This window comes from Epinephelus lanceolatus, chromosome 16 (genome assembly GCF_041903045.1).
Source record: "Epinephelus lanceolatus isolate andai-2023 chromosome 16, ASM4190304v1, whole genome shotgun sequence".
Taxonomy (NCBI): domain Eukaryota; kingdom Metazoa; phylum Chordata; class Actinopteri; order Perciformes; family Serranidae; genus Epinephelus; species Epinephelus lanceolatus.
Genome location: NC_135749.1, coordinates 1124084 through 1143701, shown reverse-complemented (window position 1 = coordinate 1143701; position 19618 = coordinate 1124084). Strand labels below are relative to the sequence as shown.

Below are 19618 nucleotides of genomic sequence, written 5' to 3'. Positions count from 1 at the left end.
CTTCCTTTCAGCTCTGTGTTTGAAACAGGTGTGATTAAATAAAGGTTTCTATGAATGAATGACATTTTGAAAGGAAAAAAAAACATTTTTTCAAAGAAAAAAATGGTTAAGTTTTTTGTTTTTTTTAAAGAACAAAAACTTTGCAAAAAAAATAAAATAAAAAAATCGTAGATTAAGGTTTCTGGCTGTGATAGATGTTGTAATTTTGGCATTTTTTAAAGAGAACATGCAAGTTTTCTTTAAAAAAATCGTGGTAAAATAAACACACATCACAAACATTTAACATGAAACAAAAAAAATTAAACATCGCAATAATATTCCCTCTAAAATCAAATCAGGAAAAGTTTTTAAAGAAAAAAAAAAGTCAAAACATTTTTATGAGAGCATACCCTCTAAACCTGCCTCAGGGTAAAAAGCCTGTAAAAAAAATAATAACAATAATCCAACATTTTAAAGGACAAAAAAAAAAAAAAAAATCCCAAAATTTAAAGAAAAAGATGCATATTTGAATTGAAAAAGTATTGCTCAAGTTTATTTCTAAAGAGTAAAATTTTGGCAAAATCAATACAGAATAAAAAATTAAATTGCCCAAATTTTTAAAGAAAAAACAAAACAAAAATGCCCCCCAAAATAATTAATGAAAAAAAATGCAAAAAGAAAATTTTTAAGAGTAAATATCGCCAAAACATGCTTTCTAAATCCATATTGGAAGAGTTTTTTAAAGAAAGAAATTGCCAAAACATTTTAAAGAAAGGAAACAAAAAGCAAAAGCAAAAAATGGATTAATAAAAAATATTAAAAAAAAAATGCCAAAAATGCCAAATAAATTTAAAGAATGAAACAACCAAAAAAAGCCAAAATGTTTCATGAAAAAATGCTTGAAAAATGATTGCAAAAAATTAATAAAATAAAATTGTAAAAAAAAAAAAAAAATCTAATCGCTAAAAAATTGTAAAGTAAATATCCCCAAAAAACCTGCTGTTGACAGTACCTGTAGTTAACATTAGCTGTATTTAGACTTGTTTATCAGGACATGCAGAGGCTCTCCTCTTAAAAACCATCGTCTCGCGATAAACACTTTTTTACACGTCTTCAATAGAAAAAACGTTCCATACAGTATAATGTTCAATAATGTTACTGTATTCTGTCAGGAAAAAACATGAAAGCCGCGCAAGTTACCCTCAGCGTCGGGCTGTGCAAGGTTGGTTGCATGAACACACTCACTTGCTCCCTGGTAACCTAGCAACGGTGTCATGCAAACAGCTAACAACGGCAGGTTTGGTTGCGCCATCCTCATATGTGACCACAACCAGGGTTGCCAGGTCTGCTTGTAAGCCGCGACTTTGGGCTTGTTTTTTTGTAAAGTTGCTTACAAATATTGGTAGTTGCGGTTTTTGGGGTTTGTTTCTAAAGTGCAGTTGCTTATTATGGCTTGCTATAATTATATATTATTATTGTCTAATGAGTTATTTAAACTCTTGATATTGGGTTGGACTGCAGGATGTTTCCACAGCTCCGCTCCCTCCGCCCCTCTCCTTCTCCGCATACACACAGAAGGTCAGTCAAAGATTTGTAGAAAGAGAGGATTAAAAGATTTGACTTCAAGGGGGGGACGATTAAAAGGCAGACTCTGTGTGAAATATGTACTCATCATTCAGCACTGTTACAGTGAAAGTAAAATGGCTCCTTATATGCAACGTCTTTACTTTCATTTTCATTCATTCATTTATTCTTTCCACGTTTTTGGTCGGCTAGTTGGTTTGGTAGAGTTCAAGGGCAGTAAATATAATGTATTTGTAAAGTCATTTTGGTTGCTGGTCCTGCTTGTTTCTCTCCCAAGATCTGGCAACACTGAACACAACACAGCGTGGAATGAGCAGCAAGAATGAGTGTGGATAGCAAGGAAATAGTTGAATAGTAGTTTTTATACCATCTTGTGTATGTTCATTTATCTGAGTGTTTTCTAATGGTTGTGTTGACATTACATTTTCCTCCATGTGCCTTGACTGATGACTGTGACTGAAATCAGAAGAAAGCTACTGAGCTTAAAATTAATGTGTTAAAATGTATTTATTTTCTCCTGGTCCTTATTTTAAATAGGTAAAAAATTATCGATAATTATTGTTATTGATCAATATGAACCAGCTATAGCGTGATATACTTTTCAGCCATACACCCACCCCTACTTAGCAATAAACAAAAAACAGATTCTGAATCAAAAAACGAGTTTTGATTGAATAATTTTTATTTTGGTTACACACATTTTAAGAAACAAAAATTATTTTACACAAAGTTTCTCAAAGTCAATAAACAAAAATAAGTGTAGACTGTATTGATATGGTTTTCACACATCGACGACTATATACAGGGGCACAGCAACAAATTCTGTGCCCTGTGTGTAAACACTCTCTGTGGGCCCCCCCGCCCACCCTTTCTTGATCCATGTCGTTTTGGAGCCCCAGTTTCCGTTTTTTTGGATAAAGACAGTCAGTCTTCGTTGGTGCAGGGGCAGACTAAACCATGTTGCGCCTTTAAGGGGGGAGGGGAAGGTTAATTCTTTATACTGATTTATTCAGCCAATTTTTATTCAATTGTGGTATTAATTACTTTGAACTAAAAAACTGCCATCAAAGCCCTCCAGAGCCCTGAGAACCCTCTAAAACCCTGAGGACCCCCAGAGCCCTGAGAACCCTCCAAAACCCTGAGGACCCTCCAAAACCCTGAGGACCCTCCAAATACTCATAAGGATAATATAAACTGCACCCAGTGGGGAAGTGTAACTAAATACATGTATTCAGGTACTGTACGTACTTTTCCTCTCATGCTATTTTCTACTTCTACTCCACTACATTTATCTAACAGCTTTAATTAATAGTTACTTTAGAAATTCAGACTTTTGCACACAAAAACATGAAAATGTACAAGTACAGCTGGAGCTATTGCACAATTAATAAACTGACAGAAAATGTATTGCCATTCGGTTTATCTGAAGCCGGGTCTCAGGGGCAGCAGGCCAAATAAAGCAGCCCAGACATTCCTCTCCCCAGCAACGCTTTCCAGCTCCTCCTGGAGGACCCCGAGGTGTTCCCAGACCAGATGAGATATATAATCCCTCCAGTGTGTTCTGGGTCTGCCCCGGGGCCCCCTACCAGCTGGACCAGGAGGACCCTGATCAGATATTGAACCACCTTAACATGAAGGAGCAGCGGCTCTACTCCGAGCTCCCTCCAGATGTCTGACTCCTCCCCCTACCTCTAACTCATTTCAGACACTTGTATCTGTGATCTCATTCTTTCAGTCACTACCCAGAGCTCATGACCATAGGTGAGGGTTGGGACGGAGATGGACCAGTAAATGGAAAGCTTCGTCTTCTGGCTCAATTCCCTCTTCACCACGATGCAGTGATGCGGATACTGTGCTGGACCATCGTACTGGTGAAGTATTCGAATGCTCAGGTGTGTGGTGAGATGCACTGTCCTGCTGGGGGAGGGCCACTGCCATGGAAAGTGCCATTTAGGAATGATCCGAGGAACATGAGAAATAGCTCAAGCCTTTGGCCAAATACCCCAGATCCCAATCTGACTGAGCATCCGTGGGACTTGTTGGTACCCCACCACACAACCAACAGGACCCAAAGGATCCGCTGTCAGACACCACCAGACACCCCCCAGAGGACCTGTATCCATGACTCAACAGGTCAGAGACAAGTCTGATCCTAAGAGGCTCCTCTGTGGATCGGGGGTACCTCTTGGGTACTGGTATGTCCCATGAATACTCTATCAGATCAAGATCTGCAGAATTTGGAGGACAGACCTTGAGCTCTCTGTCACATTCCTCAGGTCATTCCCCAGCAGGTTTTGTGTTGCATGGTGCAGTACCCTGCTGTGGGGTCCACTGTTGTCAAGGAGTGCCATTGCCGAAAGGTGGGGTACTTGATCTGCAATGATATCAGTTATTGTTGGACAAGGACATTTCAACTTATAGTTTTGTGACTCTGCCTTGCTCTAATCTAACATCAGGGGTACCCCGTGGTAGACCCAGAACACACTAAAGGGATCATCTGGCCTGGGAATGCCTCAGGAGGAGCTGGAAAGTGTTGCTGGTGAGAGGGACGTCTGGGATGCTTTGCTCAGCCTGCTGCCCCCGAGACCCGGCCCCGGTTAAGCGGTTGAAAATGAATGGATGGATTTGAATATTGATGTGGACATCAATTACCATGACAACAATCTAAGCTTTGAAGCATTTGGGTCAATCACAGTCAGTCTCTTGGTTGGATGATCCACAGAACTCACAACACAATCATACATCCTTATATACAAGACTCCTCGATGGGACCAAGCCTCTATTTGAACAGTCCAGAGACAGTGTCCCAGTGGTCTTCCAGGATCTTATCAAAGTCTTTTTTAAGAGGCAGGCTGCCCATTCCAAGTCCAGGTCTTCCTCCAGCCATGAATCCCTACAGAAGCAGGATGTTTTATGCTCCTTCCAATGTCCACAGGCAGTCAACAGTGACTCCAACGCTCCGTTCTGGTTTCAGGTCCAGCAGGAACAACAAAGAACTCTGACATAAGGGAAACTATCAAACTTCCGACTGGTGTTTTAACAGCTGGACAGTCCCCAAGCAGGTGGAGTAATGACCCTCAACTGTAACAACTGTTCCAGCAGAAATCTTGACGTTTGTCATCCATCTTGGATAATTTGAGGGGACAACGCGCTATCCATTTGAATGCAATATATATTATTTCAACGTTAGATGGGAGAAATTCCTACACACTGTGGCTTTAAAGGACGGGGCCTTTCTGAAAAGTTCCCAGATTTACATCTATTTAGAACTATTTAAAACTTCATTGTCGTCACGTTTGAGGACACTGAATCCCAGATTGCTAGGAGAAATTAGAAACTGTAACCAAACAAAAGTTCGGGGCTCAGGAAGATATTGAGTTCATGCTCCTGAGCCCTAGACATTACGTTACAGATATTTCGACCACACCTCCTGACAACGTTGCCATCTTTAAAACCTTATCCCACTCCGAGCATGAGGCAGGTCTACATCATTAATTCTTAATCATAAATGTGACTTCCTGGCTGGTTCTGGTCCTTCAAAGTCCTACATCAGCTGCAGTAATGGTTTCTCCTCAATGTAGGTTCTCATTATGGCTGAAAAAAAAAAAAACTAGGTACGACACATCAATATGTTTTTATCCAATATATAGATCTAGACAACACTGTCTATATTGACATAGGATCAAGTTGCCTTACAAAACACCTGCTGCACCATTTTATTGTTGCCAGGCAACCACCCCATCACCTCCTTAAGCTAACCTTCCTGTTTAATCAGTCTACCATTAATTTTATTGTATTTATTCTCCAGTAATAAGTGTGTAGTTGCTGCCATGTTGAGGCAGAGGGTGCTGTGTGTAGCTCTGGTTGAGGGTGAGAGGCTGTCAGCAGATAAACAGAGATCTGTGTGGGTACATGAGACCCTAAAAAAGAGGCTGGATCATGGGGAGTACCACCAGTTGGTCCAGGAGCTTCTCCTCCATCATGGACGTTTACAGTACTGCACTTATCTGCTGTTTTCTATTCAGATGGTGCTAACTGTGTTTTGTAAAGTCGTATAGCTCTGGGTATCCAGCAACCACTACCACCAGTTTCTCCTCCATTGTTTACCAACTGTACACTTGTTGTTGTGACCACCACAGAAGCCCCGCCTCTCACATCATCCCACTGGACAATGGAGGAAAAGATTACGAAAAAAGAGATGACATGGGGCACTTTTCTGCTCTGAGCTTAAGTTTTTTCAACTCAAGGAGTTCAGAGCACTCGGGCAAAAATGCCAGGCGCTTATCGTGCAGAAATGCAAGGCGTATCGCAACACAAAAACAGATTTCTGTTTCCATTGTCAGATAAGACACACTGTGCCACACCAAGATGTTCTTTTGGACCTTCTCTGGAGTAGGTCCAAAAGTCTGGCTGCCCCCCCTCAGCGGGTAGTGGTAACATCTCGCTGACCGCAGTAACACCCAATGACCCCCCTTCTAAAACAAGTTGTGTGTGTTGCAAGACTCTACTGACATCTGTCTGCAGGAGACCAAAAGGCATATTTAAAGTTTTAAAGAGGACTAAAAAAAAGTTTCTCACCTAGATATCGGCTTTATTTTACCATCTCATTAAGTTTATTGTGAAGGATTCATTCATTCATTGTCCATAACCACTTATCCTGTTTGGGTTTGCGGGATGGCTGTACCTACCTCAGCTGACATTGAGCACGAAGCAGGGACAACCATTCACACTCACATTCACACCTACGGACAATTTAGAATCACCAATTAACCTGCATGTCTTTGGACTGTAGAAGGAAGCTGGAGCACCTGGAGGAAACCCACGCTGACACAGGGAGAACAGCAAAGTCTACACAGAAGAGCTCGAACTAGGAACCCTCTTGCTGTGAGGCTACTATACTACCCACTACACCATCGTGCCGAAAAATAAACGTGTTTATCACTGAATTATCAGAACTTCGTTTTTCACCAGTAAAGGAGAGTCGAATGACACTGCAGTGAAAACCTGATCTCACTCTGAGCATGAGGCCGGTCTGCGTCATTAATTCTTAATCCTAAATGTGAGTTCCTGGCTGACTATGGTCCTTCAAAGTCCTCTGCCAGCTGCATCAATAGTTTCTCTTGAATCACTGACGGGGGCTTAGTTTGTCAGAGACTCTAAACCTGACTGAGGTTCTCTGGTCTCCCTCCAATCACCACTGTCGTCAGTCTCAACTTCAGAACAGTCTCCGGTCTCAACATCAGGAACTGGTTTTAAATGTAGCTCTGTGTTCCTGGCTGGTTCTGGGCCTCCCCAGTCCTCTCCATCAGCTTCTTGTTTTATGTGTAATGTTGAGCTGCTGGCCGCAGACTCCGCCTCTCTGATCTCAACTGATGCTTGATGCCCAACGCACTGATGGGTCCTGAGAAGTTTATATGAAGTGAATCTCTGGTCGCAGACTCTGCAGCTGAATGGTCTCTCTGCTGTGTGGGTTCTCATGTGCGTGGACAAACTCGCACTCTGTGCAAATGCTTTTTGGCACACGGAGCAGCTGAATGGTTTCTCTCCCGTGTGAATCCTCACATGACTCTTCAGATTTCCTCTTTCACTGAAACCTTTGCCACAGAAAGAGCAGCTGAACGGTTTCTCTCCGGTGTGAGTGGTCATGTGTCGTATCAAATACGCCTTGCACAGAAATTTTTTATCGCACATCGAGCAGCTGAAAGGCTCCTCCCCTGTATGGGTCTTAATGTGGAACTTCAGCTTCGCGTTGTCGCTGAAAGCTCTGCTGCACACAGAACAGCTAAACGGCTTCTCTCCTGTGTGAGTCGCCATGTGCCGAATCAGATACGTCTTACATAAAAATCTTCTTTCACACACTGAGCAGCTGAACGGTTTCTCTCCCGTGTGGGTTTTCATGTGTAACTTCAGTTTCCCGTTTTCGCTGTACGCTTTGTGACACACAGAGCAAGTAAAAGGTTTCTCCCCTGTGTGAACAGTCATGTGTCTGTTCAGGTGCGACTTACACAAGAATCTTTTGTTACACACTGAGCAACTGAATGGTTTCTCTCCTGAGTGGATTTTCATGTGTGTCTTCAGATATGCCTTACACAAAAATTTCTTACTACACACTGAGCAGTTGTATGGTTTCTTTCCCGTGTGAATCCTCATGTGCACCTTCAGCGTCCCGCCATCGCTAAAAGCTTTCCCGCACACGGAGCAGCTGAACGGTTTTGTTTCAGCATGACTTTTCATGTGGACCTTCAGTGTTCCGCTCTCACTGAAAGCTTTATCACACATGGAGCAGCTGAACGGTTTCTCCCCTGTGTGGATCGTCATGTGTCTCTGCAAATGCGGCCGACACAAAAATCCTTTATCACACATGGAGCAGTTAAATGGTTTCTCTCCTGTGTGAGTCGTCATGTGTCTCTTCAGATAAGGCTTGCGCAAAAAATTTTTCCCACAGACAGAGCAGTTGAATGGTTTTTTAACCACGTGAGTGTTGATATGTATCTTCAGTCTCCCACTGTCGCTGAAGGATTTACCACAAACTGAGCAGCTGAACGGTTTCTCTCCTGTGTGAGAGCCCATGTGTCGGTTCAGGTGCCACTTGAAGCCGTATCTTTTCCCGCACTCAGAGCAGCTGAAGGGTTTCTCATCCGCATCACATTTCGAATCACCAACAGGGACGTCATTGTTTTCCAGAGTGTCCAGACCAGACTGAGGTTCTCTTGTCTCTTTCCAATCATCAACACTGACTTCAATCTCGGCGACTAAAGAATCATCAGGCTTCTCATCCTCAATATCTGGTTCTAAATATGGATCTGAGTCCTCGTCTAGTCCTGGTCCTGGTCCTGGTCCTCCACAGTGGTGTCCCTCAGACTGAGGTTTCTCTTCATCATCTTCACTCTTCACAGGGACAGGAGTGAATGTGAACTTGGTGATATCAGCCTCCTCCAGCCCTTGAAGCTGCTCTCCCTCCTGACTGCTCCAGAGTTCCTCCTCTTCCTCTTTAATGTGTGGGGGCTCTGGGTCCTCCTGGTCCACACTGGAGCTCCACTCCTGCTGCTCAGGGGGAACCTCTTCTTTAACCACCAACAGCTGCTGCTGGACCTCTGCACCAAACAGGAAACAGGAAACAAATTGAACTATGATTTCATGAACTTATTTTTTTTATTTAATTTTTTGATATTTTATCAACATTTTTTGGACTTAAAAAAAATGTTTTGGACATTTCATGAACAGTTTTTCAAAATTTTTAAAAACAATTTATCTCACAATTTAATATTATCTACTACATTCTACACGTTTTAACATTTTATTGGACACATAAAATGTCATTTGACATTTTATCAGACAATTGTATATGTTTTTTTAGACCTTTTATCAACATATTTTTGGACTGAAATTTCATCATCAATCAATCATTTTTCAGACATTGTATTAATATTTTTCTGACATTTTAATCAACATTTTTTCTGACATTTTTTTTGGATATTATATCAACAATATATATATATTTAAACCAGACTAGTCAGACAAGCACGAACTGATGAAGCCTCTTGGATAAGAGGTGAAACGTCTTGGAAGACAGAACCAAGTCCTGTTGCATTTGATTCAATTGCCTTGAGATAACTATGACCTGGATAAATGAGAATATCCACAGGCATATTTTTTAAACATTTTATCAACATATTTTTGGGCTGAAATTCTGACATTTCATTAACATTTTTTCAGACACTTACATAATGTTTTTCAGACATTTTAAACTTTTTTGGACTTTTTAAAACATTTCAGACACTATGAATATTCGGCAGTGGCTCAGTCCATAGGGACTTGGGTTGGGAACCGGAGGGCAGAGGGGGCTTTCATGCTGTCACACACCTGGGACTCAAAGAACAAAGAACCCCGGGCGGCGGGGGGTGTGACCAGCCTGGCAATCCGATTTGCCAGGCTGGTCACACCTCCGGGATACTACCAGCTAATAAAGACACGTCATGACGCACGTCAGATGACACTTCTGAAGAAGACTGCAGTGACAATCGAAACATGTCAAGGTAAACTACATCTCCTTAAAATCTTTTATTTGTTATCCTACACATTGTATTATTATTTTTCAGCATTTTTATCAACATTTTTTTTTAAGTTTTAAATATTTTTCGGACATTTTATTACCGTTTCTTTGGGCATTGTTATAATATTATTTCTACTTTTAGATATTTTATCAACATGTTTTTGGACGTTTCAATTTTTTTGGACATTTTATATACATTTTTGGGGACATCTTTTTTTTATGATTTTGGCACAGTTTGTCAACATTATTTCAGAATTTTATCAAACAAATTCATATTATTTTTCAAACATTTTACCAATATTTTTTTTTACTTTTTAATTTTTATTTTTTTTAAAGACATTTCATTAACATTTTGTCTTACTTTTTTAATAATGTTTTTCATAGATGTTATCAACATTTTTTCGGACATTTTGATAATTTTTTAGAGGATCATTAATGTGCACATTCAGCACATCCAATGCATCAAAACATTGTTTTCTAGTTGGAGCCGCGCCTCGTTTTCAAACTGTATGCTTTGACTAAAATGAACAATGACAGCAATATAGTCCACGATGAGCAGCGCTAAAATCAACCTGCGTAGTTGTCCCTCCATTGTGACAGAAAGTGTCACATTTATCTTGCAAGTGTACTCTTCTTCAACGTTTGCTTTACTTCCTGGATTTTTCCCACATGGAAATTCTGACCAATCAAGAGCAGCTTTCTCACACAAGGCATTTGATCTGGTCCTCTTGTAAATGCTGCCGTGAGAACACCAACCAACTCTAGGCAATTATACAACTTTGGAACAACATGAGTCCCTGATTCAGACCAGAGGAGACCACTCTAGGGCTGACAGCAGCCTCGAATGAAGAGTGACCACATCTGTTAACATGCTGATAATTTGTGTTTAAGTTATCAACATTAAAAACAACTTTAACAGATTATCAGCGTGCTCATTGACCTGTTTGCTCATCTAATCATTAAGGGGTTTTTCACTGAATCTCTCCTTCTGCATTCATGACGATATAGACTATATCTAATGGTTTCCGTTGTCCAAAAAAACGTCATTTAAATGTCTGAAAGATGTTGATGAAATGTCTGAGAAATAATATTAAATTGTCCAACAAGATGTTAGAAAACTGTCTGAAAAAATGTCCAATTTTTAAGTAAAAAAAAAGTTGATAAAATAATACTAAATTGTCCTATAAAATGTTAGAAAGATGTCCAGAAAATGTTAATAAAAAGTCTGAAAAATATTAATACAATCTCCAAAAAAATGTTAATAAAATGTCGGAAAAATAATATTAAATTTTCTGATGAAATGTTAAAACAGTCTGAAAATGTTGATAAAATGACCAAAAAAATATAATTACAATGTCCAAAAAACATCAAATGTCCAAAAACAGGGTTGCCAGATTGTGATAGCTGCAGAGGTATGGTGTTGTCCCAGCGCTATCTGTCGCAAATTCTAGCTTTTGATCGTTGGTGTCAGCTGAAGGCAGAAAAAGGACTAAAAAGCCATGCAGAGGTTGGCGCTTTCCTTCTGGACAGGTAAGCTAACGTGTGCTAACTAACGCAGCAGAGTCGTAAAAAGATATATCTACTGAATATATCTAATATCTAGTAAAGATGAACTAGTAATGACACTGCACCTAGATGAACTATGTTAAGAAAAAGTAAGGATGATGGTTACTTTCAGATATTTTAGCAAGTTCTCTAGAAACAGCGTTTTTGGGACTGCGATTGTTCCGGTTGTAGAGTTGTCAAATAGTGTCGTAAAAATGTATGTACTGAATATATCTAATATCTAGTACAGCAGAAGTATCATGTTATTATTATTATTATTAGTATTATTATTAGTATTATTGTGGTGGGAAATTATAACAGAGGAAGATATTTGCCGTGTTAATATCAAGAACACTTTGGTGTTTTTGTGTGTATACAGGACGTTGTTGAATCAGGGAATCCGTGTGTCAACCACCACAAAGGACCCGGAGACTGTTAAAGTGTGTTACAGGGCGCACAAGAGAGGATTCATGATTCATTATTATTATTATTTTTTAATTACTATAGCACAAAAGACTCTTCACTTGACATCGCTGTCTCCAGAGTCTGTCGTTTACGAACCTGGCAACCTGTAGAATTGAAGAGTGGAGTGAGTGTGAGTGCGACACCTACTGACCAGGAAGTATGAATCCTATATCTACCACCTTTACAGGCAGCTGCAGTGTCTACTAGAATAAAATATATAAATTGCATCCATAAAAAAATATGCAAATAAAGCGTCTTTAAAGTGAACTGAGTACAGCCACCATGAAGATGTTGCGCCAGCATAACACAACAGCATGTTCACCGCTCTGCCGTTTGACTTAAATGTTTTGCTATGTTTAATTGTGGCTGAACAGAGAAGAAGAAGAAGAGGCAGTGTCGGTAACAGACCCGCTCTGTGTTTATAACCACAGAAGAAGACACTAACCTGCTCTGTGTTTATAACCACAGAAGAAGAAGACACTAACCTGCTCTGTGTTTATAACCACAGAAGAAGAACACACTAACCTGCTGTGTGTTTATAACCATAGAAGAAGACACTAACCTGCTCTGTGTTTATAACCACAGAAGAAGACACTAACCTGCTCTGTGTTTATAACCACAGAAGAAGAAGACACTAACCTGCTCTGTGTTTAGAACCACAGAAGAAGACACTAACCTGCTCTGTGTTTAGAACCACAGAAGAAGACACTAACCTGCTCTGTGTTTATAACCACAGAAGAAGAAGACACTAACCTGCTGTGTTTATAACCACAGAAGAAGAAGACACTAACCTGCTCTGTGTTTATAACCACAGAAGAAGACATTAACCTGCTCTGTGTTTATAACCACAGAAGAAGAAGACACTAACCTGCTCTGTGTTTAGAACCACAGAAGAAGAAGACACTAACCTGCTCTGTGTTTATAACCACAGAAGAAGACATTAACCTGCTCTGTGTTTATAACCACAGAAGAAGAAGACACTAACCTGCTCTGTGTTTAGAACCACAGAAGAAGAAGACACTAACCTGCTCTGTGTTTATAACCACAGAAGAAGACATTAACCTGCTCTGTGTTTATAACCACAGAAGAAGAAGACACTAACCTGCTCTGTGTTTATAACCACAGAAGAAGAAGACACTAACCTGCTCTGTGTTTATAACCACAGAAGAAGACACTAACCTGCTGTGTGTTTATAACCACAGAAGAAGAACACACTAACCTGCTCTGTGTTTATAACCACAGAAGAAGAAGACACTAACCTGCTCTGTGTTTATAACCACAGAAGAACACACTAACCTGCTCTGTGTTTATAACCACAGAAGAAGACACTAACCTGCTGTGTGTTTATAACCACAGAAGAAGAAGACACTAACCTGCTCTGTGTTTATAACCACAGAAGAAGAAGACACTAACCTGCTCTGTGTTTATAACCACAGAAGAAGAAGACACTAACCTGCTGTGTGTTTATAACCACAGAAGAAGAAGACACTAACCTGCTCTGTGTTTATAACCACAGAAGAAGACACTAACCTGCTGTGTGTTTATAACCACAGAAGAAGAAGACACTAACCTGCTCTGTGTTTATAACCACAGAAGAAGACACTAACCTGCTCTGTGTTTATAACCACAGAAGAAGACACTAACCTGCTCTGTGTTTATAACCACAGAAGAAGACACTAACCTGCTCTGTGTTTATAACCACAGATGAAGAAGACACTAACCTGCTCTGTGTTTATAACCACAGATGAAGAAGACACTAACCTGCTCTGTTTATAACCACAGAAGAAGAAGACACTAACCGGCTCTGTGTTTATAACCACAGAAGAAGACACTAACCTGCTCTGTGTTTATAACCACAGAAGAAGACACTAACCTGCTGTGTTTATAACCACAGAAGAAGAAGACACTAACCTGCTCTGTGTTTATAACAACAGAAAAAGAAGACACTAACCTGCTCTGTGTTTATAACCACAGAAGAACACACTAACCTGCTCTGTGTTTATAACCACAGAAGAAGACACTAACCTGCTCTGTGTTTATAACCACAGAAGAAGACACTAACCTGCTCTGTGTTTATAACCACAGATGAAGAAGACACTAACCTGCTCTGTTTATAACCACAGAAGAAGAAGACACTAACCGGCTCTGTGTTTATAACCACAGATGAAGAAGACACTAACCTGCTCTGTTTATAACCACAGAAGAAGACACTAACCTGCTCTGTGTTTATAACCACAGATGAAGAAGACACTAACCTGCTCTGTTTATAACCACAGAAGAAGAAGACACTAACCGGCTCTGTGTTTATAACCACAGAAGAAGAAGACACTAACCTGCTCTGTGTTTACAACCACAGAAGAAGACACTAACCTGCTCTGTGTTTATAACCACAGATGAAGAAGACACTAACCTGCTCTGTTTATAACCACAGAAGAAGAAGACACTAACCTGCTCTGTGTTTATAACCACAGAAGAAGAAGACACTAACCTGCTCTGTGTTTACAACCACAGAAGAAGACACTAACCTGCTCTGTGTTTATGACCACAGAAAAAGACACTAACCTGCTCTGTGTTTATAACCACAGAAGAAGACACTAACCTGCTCTGTGTTTACAACCACAGAAGAAGACACTAACCTGCTCTGTGTTTATAACCACAGAAAAAGACACTAACCTGCTCTGTGTTTATAAACACAGAAGAAGACACTAACCTGCTCTGTGTTTATAACCACAGAAGAAGACACTAACCTGCTCTGTTTATAACCACAGAAGAAGACACTAACCTGCTCTGTGTTTATAACCACAGAAGAAGAAGACACTAACCTGCTCTGTGTTTATAACCACAGAAGAAGAAGACACTAACCTGCTCTGTGTTTAGAACCACAGAAGAAGAACACACTAACCTGCTCTGTGTTTATAACCACAGAAGAACACACTAATCTGCTCTGTGTTTATAACCACAGAAGAAGACACTAATCTGCTCTGTGTTTTTAACCACAGAAGAAGACACTAACTTGCTTTGTTTATAACCACAGATGAAGACACTAACCTGCTCTGTGTTTTTAACTACAGAAGAAGAAGACACTAACCTGCTCTGTTTATAACCACAGAAGAAGAAGAAGACACTAACCTGCTCTGTGTTTATAACCACAGAAGAAGAAGACACTAACCTGCTCTGTGTTTATAACCACAGAAGAAGAAGAAGACACTAACCTGCTCTGTGTTTATAACCACAGAAGAAGAAGACACTAACCTACTCTGTGTTTATAACCATAGAAGAAGAAGACACTAACCTGCTCTGTGTTTATAACCACAGAAGAAGACACTAACCTACTCTGTGTTTATAACCATAGAAGAAGAAGACACTAACCTGCTCTGTGTTTATAACCACAGAAGAAGACACTAACCTGCTCTGTGTTTATAACCACAGAAGAAGACACTAACCTGCTCTGTGTCTATAACCACAGAAGAAGAAGAAGATACTAACCTGCTCTGTTTATAACCACAGAAGAAGACACTAACCTACTCTGTGTTTATAACCATAGAAGAAGAAGACACTAACCTGCTCTGTGTTTATAACCACAGAAGAAGAAGACACTAACCTGCTGTGTGTTTATAACCACAGAAGAAGACACTAACCTGCTCTGTTTATAACCACAGAAGAAGACACTAACCTACTCTGTGTTTATAACCATAGAAGAAGACACTAACCTACTCTGTGTTTATAACCACAGAAGAAGAAGACACTAACCTACTCTGTGTTTATAACCATAGAAGAAGAAGACACTAACCTGCTCTGTGTTTATAACCACAGAAGAAGACACTAACCTGCTCTGTGTTTATAACCACAGAAGAACACACTAACCTGCTCTGTGTTTATAACCACAGAAGAAGAAGACACTAACCTGCTCTGTGTTTATAACCACAGAAGAAGACACTAACCTGCTCTGTGTTTATAACCACAGAAGAAGACACTAACCTGCTCTGTGTCTATAACCACAGAAGAAGAAGATACTAACCTGCTCTGTTTATAACCACAGAAGAAGACACTAACCTGCTCTGTGTTTATAACCACAGAAGAAGACACTAACCTACTCTGTGTTTATAACCATAGAAGAAGAAGACACTAACCTGCTCTGTGTTTATAACCACAGAAGAAGACACTAACCTACTCTGTGTTTATAACCACAGAAGAAGAACACACTAACCTGCTCTGTGTTTATAACCACAGAAGAAGAAGACACTAACCTGCTCTGTGTTTATAACCACAGAAGAAGAACACACTAACCTGCTCTGTGTTTATAACCACAGAAGAAGAAGACACTAACCTACTCTGTGTTTATAACCATAGAAGAAGAAGACACTAACCTGCTCTGTGTCTATAACCACAGAAGAAGAAGATACTAACCTGCTCTGTTTATAACCACAGAAGAAGACACTAACCTGCTCTGTGTTTATAACCATAGAAGAAGAAGAAGACACTAACCTGCTCTGTGTTTATAACCACAGAAGAAGACACTAACCTGCTCTGTGTTTATAACCACAGAAGAAGACACTAACCTGCTCTGTGTTTATAACCACAGAAGAAGACACTAACCTGCTCTGTGTTTATAACCACAGAAGAAGACACTAACCTGCTCTGTTTATAACCACAGAAGAAGACACTAACCTGCTCTATTTATAACCATAGAAGAAGAAGACACTAACCTGCTCTGTGTTTAGAACCACAGAAGAAGAAGACATTAACCTGCTCTGTGTTTATAACCACAGAAGAAGAAGACACTAACCTACTCTGTGTTTATAACCATAGAAGAAGAAGACACTAACCTGCTCTGTCTATAACCACAGAAGAAGAAGACACTAACCTGCTCTGTGTTTATAACCACAGAAGAAGAAGACACTAACCTACTCTGTGTTTATAACCATAGAAGAAGAAGACACTAACCTGCTCTGTGTTTATAACCACAGAAGAAGAAGACACTAACCTACTCTGTGTTTATAACCACAGAAGAAGAAGACACTAACCTACTCTGTGTTTATAACCACAGAAGAAGACACTAACCTGCTCTGTGTTTATAACCACAGAAGAAGACACTAACCTGCTCTGTGTTTATAACCACAGATGAAGAAGACACTAACCTGCTCTGTGTTTATAACCACAGAAGAAGACACTAATCTGCTCTGTGTTTATAACCACAGAAGAAGACACTAACCTGCTCTGTGTTTATAACCATAGAAGAAGAAGACACTAACCTGCTCTGTGTTAAAAACCACAGAAGAAGAAGACACTAACCTGCTCTGTGTTTATAACCACAGAAGAAGACACTAATCTGCTCTGTGTTTATAACCACAGAAGAAGACACTAACCTGCTCTGTGTTTATAACCATAGAAGAAGAAGACACTAACCTGCTCTGTGTTTATAACCACAGAAGAAGAAGACACTAACCTGCTCTGTGTTTATAACCACAGAAGAAGACACTAACCTGCTCTGTGTTTATAACCACAGAAGAAGACACTAACCTGCTCTGTGTTTATAACCACAGATGAAGAAGACACTAACCTGCTCTGTGTTTATAACCACAGAAGAAGACACTAATCTGCTCTGTGTTTATAACCACAGAAGAAGACACTAACCTGCTCTGTGTTTATAACCATAGAAGAAGAAGACACTAACCTGCTCTGTGTTTATAACCACAGAAGAAGAAGACACTAACCTGCTCTGTGTTTATAACCACAGAAGAAGACACTAATCTGCTCTGTGTTTATAACCACAGAAGAAGACACTAACCTGCTCTGTGTTTATAACCATAGAAGAAGAAGACACTAACCTGCTCTGTGTTTATAACCACAGAAGAAGAAGACACTAACCTGCTCTGTGTTTATAACCACAGAAGAAGACACTAACCTGCTCTGTGTTTATAACCACAGAAGAAGAAGACATTAACCTGCTGTGTGTTTATAACCACAGAAGAAGACACTAACCTGCTCTGTGTAACCTGAGCTGAGGGTTGTAAACAGCGTCCAGTAGTTTCCGTTGTCGCTCGTTCTCCTCTTTTGAGCGACAAAGTTGCTCCTCGTACTCTGCTATCGTTCTTTCAAACAGCCCAAATATCTCTTCAGCAGCCGCAGTTAGTCGCTGCTTCACCAACGCTCTCAGCATTTGGACTTTACACATCTTCACACTTTAAAAACACAACAAAGACACTCTGCTAACAGACGTTTCTGCTCGACGCCATCTTCTTCAAACACTGTCAAGTTAGCCACAGGAAAGAATAGAGCTTCCGGGGCAGCTCAGCTGCTCTCCTTCAAAATAAAAGTCCAGATTACAGGTTTGCCCAGAGAAAGACGCAGGAAGTAAGGGAATTAAATTTTTGTATATGTAAATATGAAATGTGCTACCAGAAAAAGGGACAGTTAGGGACTGTTTTGTACTTATCAGAGGAGGGGTGGCTTTTTTGTGTAAAGTTAAAAGTCGAAAAGGCCCAAGTTTTTCCCTTTTTTAATTTTAAATGAGACATAGAATAAAGTGATTTTGATGAAATATCACTTTTTTTTAGTTTCCAACTATCTTTGGACATGTGCGGACGTGTCCAAAGATAGTTGGAAAATTTCTGTTTTTCAAGTTTGTGGCTCTAATAAATGGTCTAATTTTAACAACTTGTAAAGTAACGTGCCTTCCCCCAAACGCACGTTTTCTATTAAAATGTGTTCTTTTAAAATTAGAATCAAAAATTAAATAAATATGTTGGGTTTAATTTAATCAGGTAAATGGTGTAACTGCTTTCCAAACCCACATTTTCTTTAAAATAATAATAATGATAATAAAGTGTTTTAATTTACACTAATTTATTGTATCACTGGCTGTGATAAATGCTCTAATTTTGGCAATTTTTTAAAGAAAATAAACATTCCAAAGCCAGGTTTTCTTTTAAAACAAAAAATTAAATTACAAAAAAATTACAGTTTACATTTCCAGTTTCTGGCTGTGATAAATAGTGGAACTTAAACAATTTTTAAAGAAAACATGCCTTCTAAACCCAGGTCTTCTGTAAATCTTCTCTTTATTTTTTTTTTTAAATGAATAAATAACTTTTTTTTTGTTTTTTTAATTTAGAGTCTCCAGCTGTGATAAATTGTGCAATTTTGGCTGCAGTAAAATAAATACAAAATGAAGCCATTCAAAGTTGTATCCCTCCATTTATTAAGTCCTTTCAGTTTGGGAAACACTCCCTGCTTTTTACTGATTCAACCAACTCAGTTTGAACACAGACAAATATTTGATGACATTATCAAAGCTCAGAGAAAACAATGAACCAGCTAGCTAATGTAGTGAAATACTCGGTGATCCTCAAAGTTAAGGAAGGATCTGTTAACGGCTGAATTTTTAGGAGGCTACATCATCGAAACCTGGGACTGTTCCAATGTCGAGAATCCTTCAAATTCTACTGAGTCCTTCTTGTGGAGATTTTTCAAGCATGCATGTGTGTATCCTCAGTACCCACATTTTTTGCATGGGCACTCGCTTGCTTGTGCTAATATGTGTTCACCAAATGCTAATTTTGCAAATTACTTTATCAGGCAATGTCACGAAACAACCAACACCAGATCAATGCAGTGTAACTTAAATACAGCTAGCTGGCTAACTTTAGCTTGCTTGCTCACTAACTTTATTGCTGACAAAATGCTATCAAAGTGGACATGTCAGTTGGCTAGCTTGCCAAATTACTTCACCAGCTAAAGTGATCCATGGCACTAACATAGTCATATGAAAAATGGTGATTTAAGCACAAATGAATAATGTAATGGTAAAAAGTGCTTTCTATGAGCCGAGAGCAATGCAGGGATGGCTAACGAAAAACCATAATCTGAACTAAGATAAGCAAGCTAGCTGTAATTTGGGCATGCATCTAAGTATCATGGAGCCAGTGGTCCAAATGAAATATAGAAACACTACAGATAGGAACATTATACCATTTATTAGGTATGTCCCGA

At 39.5% G+C, this 19618-nt stretch overlaps 1 protein-coding gene across 2 annotated transcripts; it reads right to left on the bottom strand.

The window, feature by feature from the left end:
- Nucleotides 1–2223: 2223 nt before the first annotated feature.
- Nucleotides 2224–17958, bottom strand: LOC117263619 (uncharacterized). 2 transcript variants are annotated; one of them, XR_013493601.1, is made up of 3 exons: nucleotides 17609–17958; nucleotides 2673–8657; nucleotides 2224–2635 (listed from the first exon to the last, which is right to left on the bottom strand). XR_013493601.1 is itself a non-coding variant. In XM_078175777.1 (2 exons), exons 1-2 carry the CDS (start codon nucleotides 17799–17801, stop codon nucleotides 6703–6705), a joined length of 2148 nt encoding a protein of 715 aa, XP_078031903.1. In that variant the 5' UTR covers nucleotides 17802–17958; the 3' UTR covers nucleotides 2224–6702. The 2 variants fall into 2 exon arrangements, 1 of the variants encoding a protein (XP_078031903.1); XM_078175777.1 differs by having other exon boundaries at nucleotides 2224–8657.
- Nucleotides 17959–19618: the final 1660 nt, after the last annotated feature.